Below are 19827 nucleotides of genomic sequence, written 5' to 3'. Positions count from 1 at the left end.
GCCACAACTACTGAGCCTGTGCTCTAGAGCCCGCGAGCCACAACTACTGAGCCCGTGCACCACAACTACTGAAGCCCACGTGCCTAGAGCCCATGCTCCACAACAAGAGAAACCACCCACGCAATGCAACAAAGAGCAGCCCCTGCTCACCGCAACTAGAGAAAGCCCACGTGCAGCAACGAAGACCCAACGCAGCCAAAAATAAATAAATTTATACAAAAAAAAGTCTGTTATGACTTTTAAATGTCTGAATAAGCAGTATGTGGACCTCCACTTATTCTCTTGCCCAGTTGTCAGTTGCCTGTCATTGCTGTAACAATTAACCACAAACTTGGTAACTTAAAACAATGATTTATTCTCTCACAGTTCTAGAGACATCTAAAATCAGTATCACTGGGCCAAAATCAAGGTGTTGGCAGGGCCACGCTCCCTCCAAGTCTCCAGGGGAGAATCCTTCCTTGCCTCTTCCAGCTTCTGGGGGTGGCCTGTGTTCCCTGGCTTGTGATCACATCACTCCAATCTTCAAGGCCAGCATCCTTGACTCTGCTCCACCTTCACAAAACTTCCTCCTGTATGTGTGTGTGTGTGTGTGTGTGTGTGTGTGTGTGTGTGTGTGTGTGTGCGTGCGTGCATGCGCACGCATGCATGAAATCTCCCTCTGCCTCTCTGTTATAAGAACACATATGATGGCACGTAGGGCCTACCTTGATAATCCAGGATCATCTCACCATCTAAAAATCTTTAACTTAATCACATCTGTAAAGACCCTTTTCCCAAATAGGGTAACAGTTATAAATTCTGCGGATTAGGACCTGATAGCTTTGGGGCCATTATTCAGCCTACTATAGGAGGTATAGCCCCAGGCATTCAGCTCATTGGGGATGGCAGTGACTAAGATTCTGGCAGTCATTCCCAAACATTATTGGCATGAGTTCCCACCTTAGGGCTTAGCAGTGGCTGGCCGAGTCTTTTCTCTGGAACAGTCCCTGTTCTCTGGGTGTTGTTCCTGGCTGTGTAGTGTCTCAGCAATCCTGGTTTTTGGTCCTCCAAGAGATTGTAAGAACTGCCTAATGTCCTTTAAAATCTCTTTCTTCCTTTACTTTTTAACAACTTTATTGGGGTATAAATTTATATATCACAAAATCACCAATTTTAAGCATACACTTCAATGATTTTTAGTAAATATGCCAAGTTGTACAACCGTCATCATAATCCAGTTTTAGAACATTTCATCACCCCAATAAGATCCCTCATTCCCATTTGCAGTCACTCCCCATTTCCACCCCCTGGACCCAGGCAACCACTAATCTATTCCCTGCCTCTATAGATTTGCCTTTTCTAGACAATCTTTCTTCTTAAACTAGGCAGAGTGAACTCTGTTGTTTAGAACTAGAAACCCTGACCAATATAATATTAATATCCCCTAATTATAGAAGAAGAAATGATGACTCAGAAAGGCTAAGTTACTTACATAAAGTCATGTAGGTAGTAAGTGGTAGAGCCAATGTTGAACCCAAGTATCTCACCCCAGAGTCCAAGCTCCCACTAAAGTACTGCAGAGAATGGAGGAGGTAAGAGTACAAACGGAGGGAGGGAGACAATGTAGGAGGCTATTGGGTCATCCAGGTGAGAGTTAATGGTGATCTGGTGATCTGGTCTGAGGAGTGGTAGAGGAGAGAAGTAGACTGTTTTGAATAACATTAGGAAGATAAAACAAAAAAATTTGACAATTGAATGGATGGGGGGAATGAGGGAAAGGATGAATCAGGGTGTGTGCCATGTTCTGGCTTGGGCAATTGAAGAGTGGTGGAAGAACTTATGGGGATAGGAAATGTGAGGAAAAAAAGCCCATTTAGGGTGGAAGATGAATTCAGAACTGAAGGCTCTGAGCTTGACAAATCTATGGGACACACAAACACAGATGCTTAGCTGGATATATGAATCTGGAGCTGGAGGTGTAGATTTATATATCACCAGCATACAAATGGTAACTAGAAATATGGAAGTAGCTGCAACTGACCAGCAAGAGAGGATGTAGGTGAGAAGGCAAGAGGGCTTAGAACAGACCCCTAAGGAATGCTAACCTTTAAATGATGGGAAGCACAGAGGTCTCCAAAGGATTCTCAGAAAGGGCGAACGTGGAGAACCAAAGAAAGTCAGGAGAATGTGGATTCTGGGAAGCTGAGGGAAGAAGGGGAGGCAGGGAGATGGTGCATGGTCACTGGTGTCAAATGCTGCTGAGAATTTGCCAGGTCTGTGGCGTGTCTATTGGATTTACCGATGGTGGTGTTGTTCACTTGGCACGAGAAGCTTTATAGAAGTTCTGGGGCTGGGCGGGGAGCCAGACTGGAGTGAGCAGAGGAGTGAATGGAGATGCGGAAATGGATGTGATGACTCACTTTTTCAAGGGACTTCGCTACAAAGGAGAAGAGAGGCATCAAGTGGTAGAAGGAGAAGAATGTGGGGTCGAGGGAGGGTTTATTTTTAAAATGGGAAATGATGTTGAAATGCAGATGGAGAGGAGACTCGAGAGAAAAGGAGATGATGAGATAAATGAAAATTATCATCACGTTGTCATCGTTATCGACACCATCATCATCATCATCATCGTTGCTGTCGTCACCAACTAGCAACCACAAGGAAAGCTTGTTCTGTTCTGGGACTGTTCTAATTGTTAGACATTTCTTCCTTACATTGAACCCAAATCTAACTCCCTCTAATTTTTCCCTTTGATTAGAGTTCTGCCCTGTGGTCCCTTTTCTACTGGACACTTTCCAAATGGCTGCAGCCTGCTATTATATTTCTCAAATTCTCCAAACTAATAGCCCCAGTCCCTCTGGCTATGTCCCCCTAACACAGTATCCAGACCCTTTACTATCTCAGCCAACCCCACATAACCACATTCTCGTTTGTCAAGGCTCTCTTAAAAGGTGGTGCATGCACACTTTTTTTTTATACATCTTTATTGGAATATAATTACTTTACATTGTTGTGTTAGTTTCTGCTGTACAACAAAGTGAATCAGCTATATGCATACATATATCCCCATATCCCCTCCTTCTTAAGCCTCCCTCCGACCCTCCCTATCCCACCCCTCTAGGTCATCACAAAGCACCAAGCTTATCTTCCTCTGCTATGCGGCTGCTTCCCACTAACTACTTTACATTTGGTAGTGTATATATGTTAATGCTACTCTCTCACTACTTCCCAGCCTCCCCTTCCCCCCTGTGTCCTCAAGTCTGTTCTCAACGTCTGCATCTTTATTCCTGCCCTACCACTAGGTTCATCAGTACCATTTTTCTAGATTCCATATATATGCATTAGCATATAGTATTCGTTTTTCTCTTTCTGACTTACTTCACTCTGTATGACAGACTCTAGGTCCATCTACCTCACTACAAATAACTCAATTTCATTCCTTTGTATGGCTGAGTAATATTCCATTGTATGTATGTGCCGCATGTTTTTTATCCATTCATCTGTTGATGGACATTTAGGTTGCTTCCATGTCCTGGCTATTGTAAATAGTGCTGCAATGAACATTGTGGTACACGTATCTTTTTCTTGTGGTACGTGGGCCTCTCACTGCCGTGGCCTCTCCCGTTGCAGAGCACAGGCTCCAGACGCGCAGGCTCAGCAGCCATGGTTCACGGGCCCAGACGCTCCGCGGCATGTGGGATCCTCCCAGACCGGGGCATGAACCCATGTCCCCTGCATTGGCAGGTGGACTCTCAACCACTGCGCCACCAGGGAAGCCCCAGTACATGTGTCTTTTTGAATTTTCTCAGCGTATATGCCCAGTAGTGGGATGGCTGGGTCATATGGTAGTTCTATTTTTCATTTTTTAAGGAACCTCCATACTGTTCTCCATAGTGGCTGTACCAATTTACATTCCCACCAACAGGGTAGGAAGGCTCCCTTTTCTCTACACCCTCTCCAGCATTTATTGTTTCTAGATTTTAATGATGGCCATTCTGACCGGTGTGAGGTGATATCTCATTGTGGTTTTGATTTGCATTTCTCTAATGATTAGTGATGTTGAGCATCTTTTCATGTGTTTGTTGGCCATCTGTATGTCTTCTTTGGAGAAAGGTCTTCCATCCATTTTGGGATTGGGTTGTGTTTTTTTTATATTGAGCTGCATGAGCTACTTGTATATTTTGGAGATTAATCCTTTGTCAGCTGCTTCGTTTGCAAATATTTTCTCCCATTCTGAGGGTTGTGGTGCATGCACTCTTGCTTTGCTGGTGAAAACAGGAAGTGCTTCAAGATTTTGTGGTTTGGCAAAATGAATCAAGATAAAAAATGTGCACATCCTTTGACCCAGAAATTTATTTTAAGGTGTGAATTTACCTCAGGTGTGAAAATATTCTTTTATTCATTTATTTATTTATTTTTGGCTGCGTTGGGTCTTCATTGCTGAGTGCAGGCTTTCTCTAGTTGCGGCGAGCGGGGCTACTCTTTTTTTTTTTTTTTTTGTGGTACGCGGGCCTCTCACTGCTGTGGCCTTCCCTGGTGGTCCAGTGGTTAAGATTTGTGGGTTTGTGCCCTGGTCCGGGAAGATTCTGCATGCCACGGAGCGGCTGGGCCCGTGAGCCATGGCCGCTGAGCCTGCGCGTCCAGAGCCTGTGTTCTGCAACAGGAGAAGCCACAACAGTGAAAGGCCCGCGTACCGCAAAAAAAAAAAAAAAAAAAAAAAAAAAATCCATTGTGTTTCTATACACCCACAATGAGCAATCTAAAAAAGAAATTAAGAAAACAATTCCATTTACAATAGCACACAAAAGAGCATAAGCTGTGGAGCCAGTTTTGCTACTTACTATGTGTCTTAGTTCACTGGGGCCACTATAACAAAATGCCATAGACTGAGTAGCTTATAAACAACAGAAATTTATTTCTCATGGTTATAGAAGCTGGAAATTCCAAGGTCAATGCACCAGCAGATATGGTATCTGGTGAGAACCTGCTTCCTGGTTCATAGATGGTCATCTTTTTGCTGTACCCTCACATGGAAGAAGAGGTGAAGTTTTTCTGGGGCCTCTTTTATAAGGGCACTAATCCCATTCGTAAGGGCTCCACCTTCATGACCTATTCACTTCCCAAAGGCCCCACCTCCTCATACAAACGCATAGGGGTTAGGTTTCAACTTATGAATTTTGGGGGGTCTCAAACATTCAGTCTATAGCACTATGTGAACTTGGGCGCACTTTCTCTGTGCCACAGTTTGTTCAGCTATAAGGTGGGGGTAACACTATAGCTTCTTTACAGGATTATTTTTGGGAAGGTTAGGATTGAAAGAGTTAATATTTATTATTAATATACACTTAGAAGAGTGCTTGGCATGTAGTAAAAGCTATATCAAGATTATCAAAAATGTTTATAAGTGGGAAAAATGAACAAAAGTTCCATTTAAATATCCATCAGTAAGAGACCAGCTGGCAAATTTTCACAATTCACTTCTTAGGCTGAACCGTATGAAATTGCCAATATTCTACTGTTTTGGTCTACAAAATGGGCAATTTCATATGTTCCAACCTGAATACTAGAATACTCCGTAACTATTCAAAGTGGTTACATATCATAGATCTATCTTTATCATACATTTATCGATACTGTTGTGGAAAGAGTTAATAACATATTATTGAGTAAAAACAGCAGGTTATATAATAGCATGTAGAGCATGGCCATGTTTGTGTGTCTAGGTGGGGGCATAAAGAGACATCTGGAAGATACTCTCAAAGTTTCCACAGTGAAAACCTCTGGGAGGGAGAACGTTGGAACCTTTTCATGTTCTTTGTGCTTTTCTGTGAAACTTCTACTTTTACAACAGCAAAAGGGATTCTCTTAAAAAATGTGGCTTATAAGATCTGAACTCGGGGCTCCCACTGCTTGCTGCCTAATTAGGGCATAGGGCATTGGCTTATCACCACCCTCAAGTGGAATATTCTACTTCTCTCACCAAAGTTTTAGACAACACTAGTTTTCTGGGTTTTGTTTTCTAGATGATATAACATAACATTGGTTAATATGGGTTTAGAGTTATTTGAAATTTGGGGTCTCTAAATAAACCTCTGCCAATCTGGGTGGTCCATGGCCTGTATATGCATAACTGAGTTTTGGAGCTCAATGCCTTTACATGTATCCATTATATTTCCTCTAGCTGGTAAACGTTAACTAATAGGTTAGGACTCACTCTCTACTCTCCATACAGTAGGATGCGTAGAAAGTATTGTGTTCTGCAGTAGGCGTTTTTTGAATGAGGGGGACATAGTTTGGGAAGTATGAAAAGGAAGGGTTTTCCAGGTATACTAGATGGTGGAGAAGAAGTGCAATAGTCAAAGTGTATTAGAAGGGCGGGTGATGTCTTAGCCAAGCTGTGGGTTACAAGAAACTGAACCCTCTCACTAGCTAGCTCAAGGAAAGGCGGGGCAGAGTAGAACAGGCTGAATAATGCCTCCCCGCCCCACACCAAAATCTCCATGTCCTAATCTGTGGAACTTGTGAATATGTCACCTTCTGTGGCAAAAGGAACTTTGAAGATGTGATTAAGTTCAAGGTCTCGAGATGGACAGATTATTCTTGATTATCTGAGTGGCCCCAGTGTGATCACAAGAGTCCTTATCAAGGGGAGGCAAGAGGGTCAAAATCAAAAAAAGGAGCTGTGACAAGAGGAGCTGAGGTTGGAGTGATGCGGCTGTGAGCCCAGGGATACCAAGGCAGTCTCCAGAAGCTGGAAGAGATGAGAACAGACTCTCTAGTGGAGCTCCAGAAGGGACCAGGCCTGCCATCACCTTGATTTTAGTCCTGTAAGAATGATTCTAGGCATCTGACCCCCAAAACTAAGAGAAAAATGTTTCTGTTATTTTAAGTCACAAAGTTCATGGTGGTCTGTTACAGCAGCAAAGGGAAACTAACACAACCGGCATTTAACTTGCCTTGGGGATGCAGGCTCTCCTCCACTTGCTTCTCGGTGCATCTCTGGCTGCCCCTGGCCCTTTCCTGACCTCCACCTACAGCTGAATGGATCAGGGTTGGACATAATCAGATTCTTCTCTTGGGATTTTAAATATAAGACACAGAGGATGCAGGCTCAACTTCTCCATGAGGCACAGAGGGTGCAGGACCAATGGTTCTCTTGGAGGCCCACGAAAATATCTATTGGCCCCCGGTGTAAGCGTCAGTTAACCTGATGGAAGGGTAGTTCACTTTCAGGTCACATCCTTTCACTCTAGTGTTACCTTTGTTCAGTGAGCTCTGTGAGGGCAAGTCAGGCTTTGCTGAGAGGCACTTCCTCCTCGTGGTGCTTTGAGGACTCTCTTACCATGGCTTACAGTCGATTCCACCTGAGCTGCCAGCATACGTCTGCGAAAGTTGTTCTCATTGAAAACTTATGGATTGGGACTCTGAAGAAGCTCTTCATAGTGGGCACCTTGCTCTACATCTGGTGAGTCAGGTGCAGTGTGCCACTGAGGACTCCCTGGGCTGACCTCACTCTCCATCCTTCCCTCCTCTGCCCCTCTACAGCTCTCCTCTTCAGCCAGCCTGGCCTGTGAGGACCCAGGCTTCTATCACATTCATTCTCTTCCACCTTCCCAGACTCTTCAGCTTTCCTCTCCCCGCTCTCTACTCATCCTACAAAGCCCGGCTGAAACCCCAGCTGCCCTGTTCGCTCCAGGGACCAGTGGTTTTGCCCTCTTCAGAATGCAGAGAATAGTAGCTTCTTAGAGACAAAAGGTCATAGGGATTAGGGAGCCAGGCAGTTATCCCCTCATTCAGGGACTAAATCCATGGCCCAGAGAGGTGGCATGGCTTGTCTGAGTCACCAAGCAGGTGAGGAGAGAGCTGCTGGGACAGTCATTAGAATGTTCCTTCCATAGGGCAGGATACTGCAAACTCTTTCTCTTCCTTTTTTTTCCCTTTGATGCATCTCTGAAGCATTTTAATTCTTTTTTTTTTTTTTTTTTTTTTTTGCGGTACGCGGGCCTCTCACTGTTGTGGCCTCTCCCGTTGCGGAGCACAGGCTCCGGACACACAGACTCAGTGGCCATGGCTCACGGGCCCAGCCGCTCCACGGCATGTGGGATCTTCCTGGACCGGGGCACGAACCCGTGTCCCGTGCATCGGCAGGCGGACTCTCAACCACTGCGCCACCAGGGAAGCCCCAATTCTTAAAATGATATGTTCATTATTATATAAAAGCAAGTTTTCTGACTTATGAGAGGGTTGGATTCCATTAAGGCTGATCTATAACATGTCGTGCATTTTGGGATGAATATGAGAGACTGAGCTTCCCAAATGGAGGGCCAAACTGACCCAGTGTTCTACTGGGAGGCTGTTGCAGCATCCAGCACAAAAGAACATTGCACATACATGTGCACGTTGTGATGCTAGACTGAAATATATTGTTGAGTAAGTATTATTGTATTTGTCTATGGAATTACATTGAATAGCTCTGTCTCATATATGCTGATTGGATCTCAAATCTGGATCTCTGGCCCCAACGTCTTTCATTTTTTAAAAAATATATTTATTTATTTAGGCTGCGCCAGGTCTTAACTGCAGCACGTGGGATCTTCGTTTTGGCATGTGGGATCTTTAGTGGCGGCATGCGGACTCTTCGTTGTAGCATGCAGACTCTTAGTTGAGGCATGCATGTGGGATCTAGTTCCCGAACCAGGAATCAAACCCAGGCCCCCTGCATTGGGAGTGTGGAGTCTTACCCACTGGAAGGCCAGGGAAGGCCAACCCAGCGTCTTTCTTGATGAGCTTTCTTGATGAATGTTATAGAAATATGAAAATAGATCGAGAATAATGAACACTCAGGTAGGACCATCCAACTTAATTACTAACCCAGTTTTTGCTCCCTGAAAACCTAGCCTTTATCCCACTCTCTTTCATCTTCCCTTATAAATATCCCCCTTGAATTTGGTGTTTGTTATTCTATGTTTTTTTGTTTTTTCTGTTTTTTTTTTTTCTGCAGTACACGGACCTCTCACTGCTGTGGCCTCTCCCGTTGCGGAGCACAGGCTCCAGACGCGCAGGCTCAGCGGCCACGGCTCACGGGCCCAGTCGCTCCACGGCATGTGGGAACTTCCCAGACCAGGGCACGAACCCGTGTCCCCTGCATCAGCAGGTGGACTCTCAACCACTGCACCACCAGGGAAGCCCCTCTATGTTTGTTTTAATATTTCTACAACGTATGTCTATATTTATAAAAAATATTTTTTCTTTTAATTTAATTTTTTTTATACAGCAGGTTCTTATTAGTCATCCATTTTATACACATCAGTGTATACATGTCAATCCCAATCTGCCAATTCATCACACCACCCCACCACTCCCCGCTGCTTTCCCCCCTTGGTGTCCATACGTTTTTTTCTCTACTTCTGTGTCTCAATTTCTGCTCTGCAAAATGGTTCATCTGTACCATTTTCTAGGTTCCACACATATGCGTTAATATATGTTATTTGTTTTTCTCTTTCTGACTTACTTCACTCTGTATGACATTCTCTAGATGCATCCATGTCTCAACAAATGACTCAATTTCGTTCCTTTTTATGGCTGAGTAATAGTCCATTGTATATAGGTACCACAACTCCTTTATCCATTCATCTGTCGATGGGCATTTAGGCTGCTTCCATGACCTGGCTATTGTAAATAGTGCTGCAATGAACATTGGGGTGCATGTGTCTTTTTGAATTATGGCTTTCTCTGGGTATATGCCCAGTAGTGGGATTGCTAGATCATATGGTAATTCTATTTTTAGTTTTTTAAGGAACCTCCATACTGTTCTCCATAGTGGCTGTATCAATTTACATTCCCACAAACAGTGCAGAAGGGTTCTCTTTTCTCCACATCCTCTCCAGCATTTGTTGTTTGTAGATTTTCTGTTGATGCCCATTCTAACTGGTGTGAGGTGACACCTCATTGTAGTTTTGATTTGCATTTCTCTAATAATTAGTGATGTTTAGCAGCTTTTCATGTGCTTCTTGGCCATCTGTATGTCTTCTTTGGAAAAATGTCTATTTAGGTCTTCTGCACATTTTTGGATGGGGTTGTTTGTTTTTTTAATATTGAACTGCATGAGCTGTTTATATATTTTGGAGATTAATCATTTCTCCGATGATTCGTTTGCAAATATTTTCTCCCATTCTGAGAGTTGTCTTTTCATCTTGTTTATGGTTTCCTTTGCTGTGCAAAAGCTTTTAAGTTTCATTAGGTCCCATTTGTTTATTTTTGTTTTTATTTCCATTACTCTAGGAGGTGGATCAAAAAAGATCTTGCTGTGATTTATGTCAAAGAGTGTTTTTCCTATGTTTTCCTCTAAGAGTTTTATAGTGTCCGGTCTTACATTTAGGTCTCGAATCCATTTTGAGTTTATTTTTGTGTATGGTGTTAGGGAGTGTTCTAAGTTCATTCTTTTACATATAGCTGTCCAGTTTTCCCAGCACCACTTATTGAAGAGACTCACTTTTCTCCATTGTATATCCTTGCCTCCTTTGTCATAGATTAGTCAACCATAGGTGCGTAGGTTTATCTCTGGGCTTTCTGTTCTGTTCCATTGATCTACATTTCTGTTTTTGTGCTAGTACCATATTGTCTTGATTACTGTAGCTTTGTAGTATAGTCTGAAGTCAGCGAGTCTGATTCCTCCAGAAATGCTTCTTTCCCTCAAGACTGCTTTGGCTATTCGGGGTCTTTTGTGTCTCCATACAAATTTTAAGATTTTTTGTTCTAGTTCTGTAAAAAATGCCGTTGGTAATTTGATAGGGATTGCATTGAATCTGTAGATTGCTTTGGGTAGTATAGTCATTTTCACAATATTGATTGTTTCAATCCAAGAACATGGTATATCTCTCCATCTGTTGGTATCATCTTTAATTTCTTTCATCAGTGTCTTATAGTTTTCTGCATACAGGTCTTTTGTCTCCCTAGGTAGGTTTATTCTTAGGTATTTTATTCTTTTTGTTGCAGGGGTAAATGGGAGTATTTCCTTAATTTCTCTTTCAGATTTTTCATCATTAGTGTATAGGAATGCAAGAGATTTCTGTGCATTAATTTTATATCCTGCAACTTTACCAATTCATTGATTAGCTCTAGTAGTTTTCTGGTGGCATCTTTAGGATTCTCTATGTATAGTATCATGTCTTCTTCAAACAGTGACAGTTTTACTTCTTCTTTTCCAATTTGTATTCCTTTTATTTCTTTTTCTTCTCTGATTGCCATAGCTAGGACTTCCAAAACTATGTTGAATAATAGTGGTGAGAGTGGACATCCTTGTCTTGTTCCTGATCTTAGAGGAAAGGCTTTCAGTTTTTCACCATTGAGAATGATGTTTGCTTTGGGTTTGTCGTATATGGCCTTTATTATGTTGAAATAGGTTCTCTCTATGCCCACTTTCTGGAGAGTTTTTATCATAAATGGGTGTTGAATTTTGTCAAAAGCTTTTTCTGCATCTATTGAGATGATCATATGGTTTTTATTCTTCAATTTGTTAATATGGTGTATCACATTGATTGATTCGTGTATATTGAAGAATCCTTGCATCTCTGGGATAAATCCCACTTGATCATGGTGTATGATCTTTTTAGTGTGTTGTTGGATTCTGTTTGCTAGTATTTTGTTGAGGATTTTTGCATCTATATTCATCAGTGATATTGGTCTGTAATTTTCTTTTTTTGTAGTATCTTTGTCTGGTTCTGGTATCAGGGTGATGGTGGCCTCACAGAATGAGTTTGGGAGTTTTCCTTCCTATGCAATTTTTTGGAAGAGTTTGAGAAGGATGGGTGTTACCTCTTCTCTAAATGTTTGACAGAATTCACCTGTGAAGCCATCAGGCCCTGGACATTTGTTTGTTGGAAGATTTTTAATCACAGTTTCAATTTCATTACTTGTGATTGGTCTGTCCATATTTTCTATTTCTTCCTGGTTCAGTCTTGGAAGGTAATACCTTTCTAAGAATTTGTCTGTTTCTTCCAGGTTGTCCATTTTATTGGCATAGAGTTGCTTGTAGTAGTCTCTTAGGATGCTTTGTATTTCTGCGGTGTCTGTTGTAACTTCTCCTTTTTCATTTCTATTTTTATTGATCTGAGTCCTCTCCCTCTTTTTCTTGATGAGTCTGGCTAATGGTTTATGAATTTTGTTTATCTTCTCAAATAACCAGCTTTTAGTTATTGATCTTTGCTATTGTTTTCTTTGTTTCTATTTCATTTATTTCTGCTCTGATCTTTATGATTTCTTTCCTTCTGCTAACTTTGGGTTTTGTTTGTTCTTCTTTCTCTAGTTCCTTTAGGTGTAACGTTAGATTGTTTATTTGAGATTTTCTTGTTTCTTGAGGTAGGCTTGTATAGCTATAAACTTCCCTCTTAGAACTGCTTTTGCTGCATCCCATAGGTTTTGGATCGTCATGTTTTCATTGTCATTTGTCTCTAGGTATTTTTTTATTTCCTCTTTGATTTCTTCAGTGATCTCTTGGTTATTTAGTAACGTATGTTTAGCATCCATGTGTTTGTGTTTTTTACATTTTTTTCCCTGTAAATCATTTCTAATCTCATAGCGTTGTGGTCAGAAAAGATGCTTGATATGATTTCAATTTTCTTAAATTTACTGAGGCTTGATTTGTGACCCAGGATGTGATCTACCCTGGAGAATGTTCCGTGCGCACTTGAGAAGAAAGTGTAATCTGCTGCTTTTGGGTGGAATGTCGTATAAATATCAATTAAATCTATCTGGCCTATTGTGTCGTTTAAAGCTTGTGTTTCCTTATTAATTTTCTGCTTGGATGATCTGTCCATTGGTGTAAGTGAGGTGTTAAAGTCCCCCACTATTACTGTGTTACTGTCGATTTCCTCTTTTATAGCTGTTAGCAGTTGCCTTATATATTGAGGTGCTCCTATGTTGGGTGCATATATATTTATAATTGTTATTTCTTCTTCTTGGATTGATCCCTTGATCATTATATAGTGTCTTTCCTTGTCTCTTGCAACATTCTTTATTTGAAAGTCTATTTCATCTGATAGGAGCATTGCTACTCCAGCTTTCTTTTGATTTCCATTTGCATGGAATATCTTTTTCCATCCCCTCACTTTCAGTCTGTATGTGTCCCTAGGTCTGAAGTGGGTCTCTTGTAGACAGCATATATATGGGTCTTGTTTTTGTATCCATTCAGCAAGCCTGTGTCTTTTGGTTGGAGCATTTAATCTATTCACGTTCAAGGTAGTTATTGATATGTATGTTCTTATTACCATTTTCTTAATTGTTTTGGGTTTGTTTTTGTAGGAACAAAACATTTGTGTTTTGTTTGGGAAACTCTTGTGTTTCCCACTTAGAGAAGTTCCTTTAGCATTTGTTGTAGAGCTGGTTTGGGGGTGCTGTATTCTCTTAGCTTTTGCTTGTCTGTAAAGCTTTTGATGTCTCCATCAAATGTGAATGAGATCCTTTCTGGGCAGAGTAATCTTGGTTGTAGGTTCTTCCCTTTCATCACTTTAAGTATATCATCCCACTCCTTTCTGGCTTGTAGAGTTTCTGCTGAGAAATCAGCTGTTAACCTTATGGGAGTTCCCTTGTATATTATTTGTCATTTTTCCTTTGCTGCTATCAATAATTTTTCTTTGTCATTAATTTTTGCCAATTTGATTACTACATGTCTCAGCGTGTTTCTCCTTGGATTTATCCTGTATGGGACTCTCTGTGCTTCCTGGACTTGGGTGGCTATTTCCTTTCCCATGTTAGGAAGTTTTCGACTATAATCTCTTCAAATATTTTCTCAAGTCCTTTCTCTCTTTCTTCTCCTTCTGGGACCCCTATAATGCAAATGTTGTTGCATTTAATGCTGTCCCAGAAGTCTCTTAGGCTGTCTTCGTTTCTTTTCATTCTTTTTACTTTATTCTGTTCCGCAGCAGTGAATTCCACCATTCTGTCTTCCAGGTCACTTATCCGTTCTTCTGCCTCAGTTATTCTGCTATTGATTCCTTCTAGTGTAGTTTTCATTTCAGTTATTGTATTGTTCATCTCTGTTTGTTTGTTCTTTAATTCTTCTAGGTCTTTGTTAAACATTTCTTGCATCTTCTCGATCTTTGCCTCCATTCTTTTTCCGAGGTCCTGGATCATCTTCACTATCATTATTCTGAATTCTTTTTCGGAAGGTTGCCTATCTCCACTTCATTTAGTTGTTTTTCTGGGGTTTTATCTTGTTCCTTCATCTGGTACATAGCCCTCTGCCTTTTCATCTTGTCTATCTTTCTGTGAATGTGGTTTTTGTTCCACAGGCTGCAGGATTGTAGTTCTTGCTTCTGCTGTCTGCCCTCTGATGGATGAGGCTATCTATCTAAGAGGCTTGTGGAAGTTTCCTGTTTCCCTTTTTTAATTGAGGTGAAATTCATAGAACATAAAAATTAACGACTTAAAGTGAACAAGTCAGTGGCATTTAGTGCCTTCACAATGCTGTGCAACCACCACCTCTATCTAGTTCCAAAACATTTTTATCTCCCAAAACGCAAACTTCGTTATGCGGTTACTTCCATTTACCTCTTCCCCCAGCCCCTGGCAGCCATAAATCCACTCTCTGTCTCAATGGATTTACCTATTCTGGACATTTTATATAAGTGGAATCATACACTAAGTGGCCTTTTGTGTCTGTCTTCTTTCACTTGGCACAATGTTTTTTGAGGTTCATCCACAGTATAACACGTGCATCTTTTCATTCCCATTTGTGGGTAGATAATATTCCATTGTTTGGATAGACCACATTTTGTTTATCCATTCATCTTTTAATGAACATTTTGATTGTTTCCACCTTTTGACTATTGTGAATAGTGCTGCTATGAATATGCGTGGACAGGTATTTGTTTAAGTATATAATGTTTTTTGAATTTCTTTAAACTTTCTCTCATTCTGTGGCATGCTTTGCTTACTCAATATTATGTTATTTCCATATTGATACAAGCAGCTCTCCATTCATTTTCACTGTTGCAGAACATCCCATTGGATGAATCCAACAATTTATTCACCCATTCAATGTTCAAGGACATTCAGGTTTTTTCCAGTTTTCCCTATTGCAAATAGTACAACTTTATACTTTCTTGTATATGACTCCTTGGGCACATGTTTGAGGGTTTCTCTGGGGCATGTACCTAAGAGTGGAATTGTTGGGGCGTGGGGAATGCATTTCAAATGTACAGTACTTCATATTGCCAAATGTGACCTGTCTTTCCGTGAGTGTCCCAGGGGTCCTCAACCCTGGCAGTGCATTAAAATCAACTTTAGAAAAATATATAGGTACCTGGTTAACTCTCTAGACCTTCTGAATCAGAGTTTCCAGGGATAAGACTGGGGAGCTGCAATTTTGAAAGCTCCCTAAGTAATTATACTGTACAGCCAAGGTTGAGAACAGCTGGGACCAAGCCTTGGCCCACTGTGTCTTGGTTTCCCAATGTCAGCTCATAGAGGGCATCCATTGGCTTAGACTTCCTAATATCATTCAGATATCAGAGACTGAGCAGAGGGAAGAGACCAAAATAGGCACCTGCCAAATGAATAAACAAAGCATTTAAAATAAACTCTTAAGGACTTTCCTGGCAGTCCAGTGGTTAAGACTCCATGCTTCCACTGCATGGGAGTGTGGGTTCAATCCCTGGTCAGGGACCTAGGATCCCATGTGCCATACGGCATGGCCAAAAAAAAACAAAATAAACTCAATTATTCAGGGCAATAGGAGACAGGGAAAAGACATAAATGGGGATGGAATCTACCATTTTTAGTTATCAATTCCACTTTCTCCCTCTCTTCCCCCACCATATAATTTAGATTCATATTCTAAAGAAGATTTAAAAACAGCTAATGAATGGATCAAAAGGCAGGAAACCAGAGGCAGAGCCACATGATGCAGGTACAAGTACAGTACATGGTTAAGAGGTCTGGCTCTGGGCTATAAGGTAGACCAATCAAGGACCTCAGTCCTGCCACTGACTACCTGTGTAACCTTGGGCAAGTTCCTTCACCTCTCTGAGCCCATTCCCTCATCTACAAAAGGGTGATGACTACAGTAACCATCTCCTATTGCTGTTGTGAACATTAAAGGAGAGGATGCATACAGAGCACATGGCATGTACTAAGTGCTCAATAAAGGGTAGCTGCTATTATCCATATTATTTGTAAATCAGGTGGGTGTTTCTGGAAAACAGGAGGCTGACCTGCTGGACACACCCTTAAAAAGATGCTAATGTGTTACTGAGCCCCAAAACAAAGCTGGTGGACCAACCTGGGGTGGACTTTGGTATCTGAGAAGGCAACCTATAAATTAGGGTGTATATTAGGCAATATTAGAAGTTGGTACTGGGGCCAATAGTTTCTATGTAGTGAAAGCTCACCATGCTCCAGATATAGCGCTGTGGAGTTTGCATGCATATCTCGTTCCATCCTCACAACAACCCTATGAGGTAGGTATGACTATTCTTCCCATTTTACAGGTAAGGAAAATGAGTCACAGAGATGGCAAGTCACTTGCCTGAAGTCACCCAGCAAGCTAGGATTTTAATGGAGGTGACTTTCGGAACCTGCATCCAAAACCGATGCACTGTGCCTCACTTGAGAAAACCATTGATACTTTTCTGTGTCTGCCATTTAGCTTTGCTTTGGTGAATGACAAGCGGTACCAATGGAAAGAACCTGTCATCAGTTCTGTGCATGCCAAGGTGAAAGGGGTGGGAGAGGTGAAAAAGGAGATTATGGAGAACGGACTGAAGAAGGTAGTGTGGAATGTCTTCGACACGGCAGATTACACTGTCCCCTTGCAGGTGAGCACTTATCAGCATCCTCCCAGGACTCATCCCTGGTCACTGTCCCCAGGACCTCGCACCCCTCCCTGGGACCTAGAGCCTCACTCCAGAAAAACACTGGCCCCATTTAAAAAGCTCTGTGAAAATCCCAACTGAGAAAACCTAAAAATTGCAAAATTGGGTCAGATCCAGCAACTCGAAGGAGATGATTCTTTGCTTTATCAAGTCCTACAGGGTTTCTCAAAATAGCAGTGTGTCCTGGTGCATTGAAAACATGATTTGATTCACTCACACTTGATTTATACACAGTTTTTCAGAAGCAGGGCCATCAAGTTAGCAAACTTTGCCTAGATCCAGAAAGGTAAAGAACTTTCTGCCTAGAGGGGACCAGCCCTTCTATATTGTTTGTGTGACATTTTATCAACAAAAATGTCTCCAGAAAAACACTCTTGGGTACAGTTTTGCGCAACGGAAAGGAAGGGTGTGGCTCACAAAGAAAGGGCATGAGATTGTCTCAATTTGCAAGAAGAGAAAATGAAAGTAGAATTCTCAAAAGGGAGAAACTGAAGTGGGGTTGAGAACAAAAAAGAACAGATGGGGGGTTGGAGGGACAAAAGGGCACGTTGGCAGCCCTTGGGAGCTGGAAAGCTTTTCAAAACCATAAAAGCCAAGCTGCTATCCGTTTTTGTCTCTAACAGTGGGTCATTAAAACCTCCAGCTATTTCCCAGGTGGTGGGATGACCTACTGCCCTTTCATTAAAGTCCTGGATAATCTGAACAGCGTTCTGATGGAGGTGACACCTCCACCTCTGCCTCCCCAGGTCTCTTGAATTTCAACTTAATGGGTTTTCACTGTGTCCGAAAAATGAAAAGGCCGCTTTTGAGGCTGGAATGGAAAACCAATGCTCAATCAATTTGAACTGTTCCTCTGCTCTCCCTCAGCTCAGCAGGGTGGCTCATCCAGCTTTGCTATTAGGCCTCAGGGCTGTCAGTTGCTTCCAGACCCTGATTTCTAGACTGAAACTTAGAAGAGTGGAAAGGTTTGCCCCCAGGCACTTGGCCAGCTGGATTACTATGATTAAGTAGTTCTGTTCTCAAGGGCTTTACATTTGCCTTCTCTCCTTTTTCTCTGCAGGGGAACTCTTTTTTTGTGATGACAAACTTTCTCAAGATAGAAGGCCAAGAGCAAGGGTTGTGTCCTGAGGTAAGATGTGATGGGTGACAAGAGTTCCTGGAAGAGACACAGGTCAGAGGAAATGGAAACTGACACCAGGCATGTTTTGGAGCCTGCGAATATTTACTGAGCCTCTGCTTGCTACAAAGCAGGGGTGTAGATCTGGGCTGGGTGGAAAGGGCGAGAAGATGTTGTAGTTCTTCCTCTGTAACCACCAGATCTTGATCTGTCCCCCTGGGTCTCCAGCTCCAGCACTAGGAGCCTGTGCAGCTCAAGGCCCCCTTTCTCCATCGCTCACTCCCTGTGCAGCTCATGACAACAGGGATCCTTGGCCTTTGCACAGCACCTCATGTTTCAGTGGAGCCTCACTTGAACTTTAGGGGGGTAACAGCATTCCCAGCCCCATTTTACAGGTCAGCACAAAGATCAGAGAGGTTCAGTGACCTCCCCAATGTCACACAGCTTGCTAGAGGCAGAGCCAAGCTTAGAATCCAGTTGTCCTCATTCACAGCTTCTGCCACGGTCCACTGTGAACTGCCTGCAGGGCCAGCCTGGGAATCAAGTTTGATTTTTCATCCCACTTCTTAGAGTTTTAGGCTCTATATCAGGTAGGAATGCTCCCATGTCTCTTGCCGTCACCACTACCACCCATGCAGTCTTTCCCAGACTGCATGGGTGGTAGTGGTGATGGCGGGAGACATGGCTAGTGGGTAGTGGTGAAGGCGGGAGTGGGTAGTGGTGAAGGAGGGAGACATGGGAGCATTGCCCTCTCCGTACTCTCCACCTTCCCCTACTTTTTCTGGAAAACTTTCTTCCCTATCAAAACATACTGGTCCTATTCTGTCCCATCCCAGTCCTGCTCTCTGCTCTGTAAAGTGATAACTAGCTATTCTGGTAAGTTTGTCTATAGCAAAATTTGTCTAGGCAACACACTCCTGCTGTTCCCCTCTCGAGTAACTCACCTGCGCTTTACCAGGGACCGTCCCAACTGAGGGGCACAACGCTGTGGCAATATTGAGCAGGTCCCAGCCTGTGGGGAAGACCAGCCTTGCCTGTGGGTCTTGCTCGTCAGCCTACTCTGGTGACAAGGCCTAGATTTCTGAGTGTCTGAGAGATCAGGGTGGATAAGCTCTATCTCATTACAGTCTTTGGCGTCATTTCTACCTAAACTTGGAAACAAGCTAACATTCCCTTGGTGTCTATCTCAATGACGTTCCCCTAAAAGTAGACCTCTCTATGTTTATCTTGCCCCCATCTCCCCTTAAATGTTCCTGCTACTCTAACGAAGTAGCAGGCATCAGTCCAACTAAACACTCCCTCCCACCTCCCTTCCCAGCAGCATCCAAAATTGTGTCCAGTTTGGGGCCAGTTTGGGGCCAGTTTTGCTTCCCATACTCTGGAATTGCTACTTACCCTCCACCCCTGTGGTACTTTGCACAGATGCTTTCCTTTTCGTTTCTTTTTTTGGCTTGCTGCGGCTTGTGGGATTTTTGTTCCCCGACCAGGGGTTGAACCCGTGCCCTCAGCAGTGAGAGCTCGGAGTCCTAACCACTTGACCACCAGGGAAGTCCCCCACAGCACTTTTCAAGTTACTGAGACTGGTAAGGAAGACAGTTAGGGTAGCCCAGAGCCTGGATTTAGGAGCTAGACTGTAAATGGTTTAATACTTGACGTATTAGCTTTGTGACTTTGGGCAGGTAGCTTCACCACTCTGTGCCTTGATATGTTCATTTGCAAAATGGGGCTAAGTACAAAACCTAGCTCTTAGGATTTTTGAAACAAATGAGCGAATCTCTGTGACAGGCTGGAAACAAGGCATAATACATTGTAAGCACTGGATAAATGCGAGCTGTGACGGTTCGAATGACAAGTTACTCT

General features: G+C 42.6%; 2 protein-coding genes across 3 annotated transcripts in view; one reads left to right on the top strand and one right to left on the bottom strand.

The window, feature by feature from the left end:
• P2RX7 (purinergic receptor P2X 7) overlaps nucleotides 1-19827 on the top strand; it is a 54641-nt gene that overhangs the window by 4389 nt on the left and 30425 nt on the right. For both annotated transcript variants that reach the window (XM_019950500.3, XM_019950497.3), the window contains exons 2-3: nucleotides 16625-16793; nucleotides 17911-17979. In XM_019950500.3, coding sequence (XP_019806059.1) covers nucleotides 16625-16793; nucleotides 17911-17979 — 238 coding nt within the window. The remainder of the gene's footprint in view (nucleotides 1-16624; nucleotides 16794-17910; nucleotides 17980-19827) is intronic.
• Nucleotides 1-19827, bottom strand: part of IFT81 (intraflagellar transport 81) — a 144476-nt gene that overhangs the window by 124154 nt on the left and 495 nt on the right. The window lies entirely within an intron of this gene.

Source organism: Tursiops truncatus, chromosome 13, assembly GCF_011762595.2.
Source record: "Tursiops truncatus isolate mTurTru1 chromosome 13, mTurTru1.mat.Y, whole genome shotgun sequence".
NCBI lineage: Eukaryota > Metazoa > Chordata > Mammalia > Artiodactyla > Delphinidae > Tursiops > Tursiops truncatus.
This window is presented reverse-complemented; position numbering and strand designations above follow the sequence as displayed.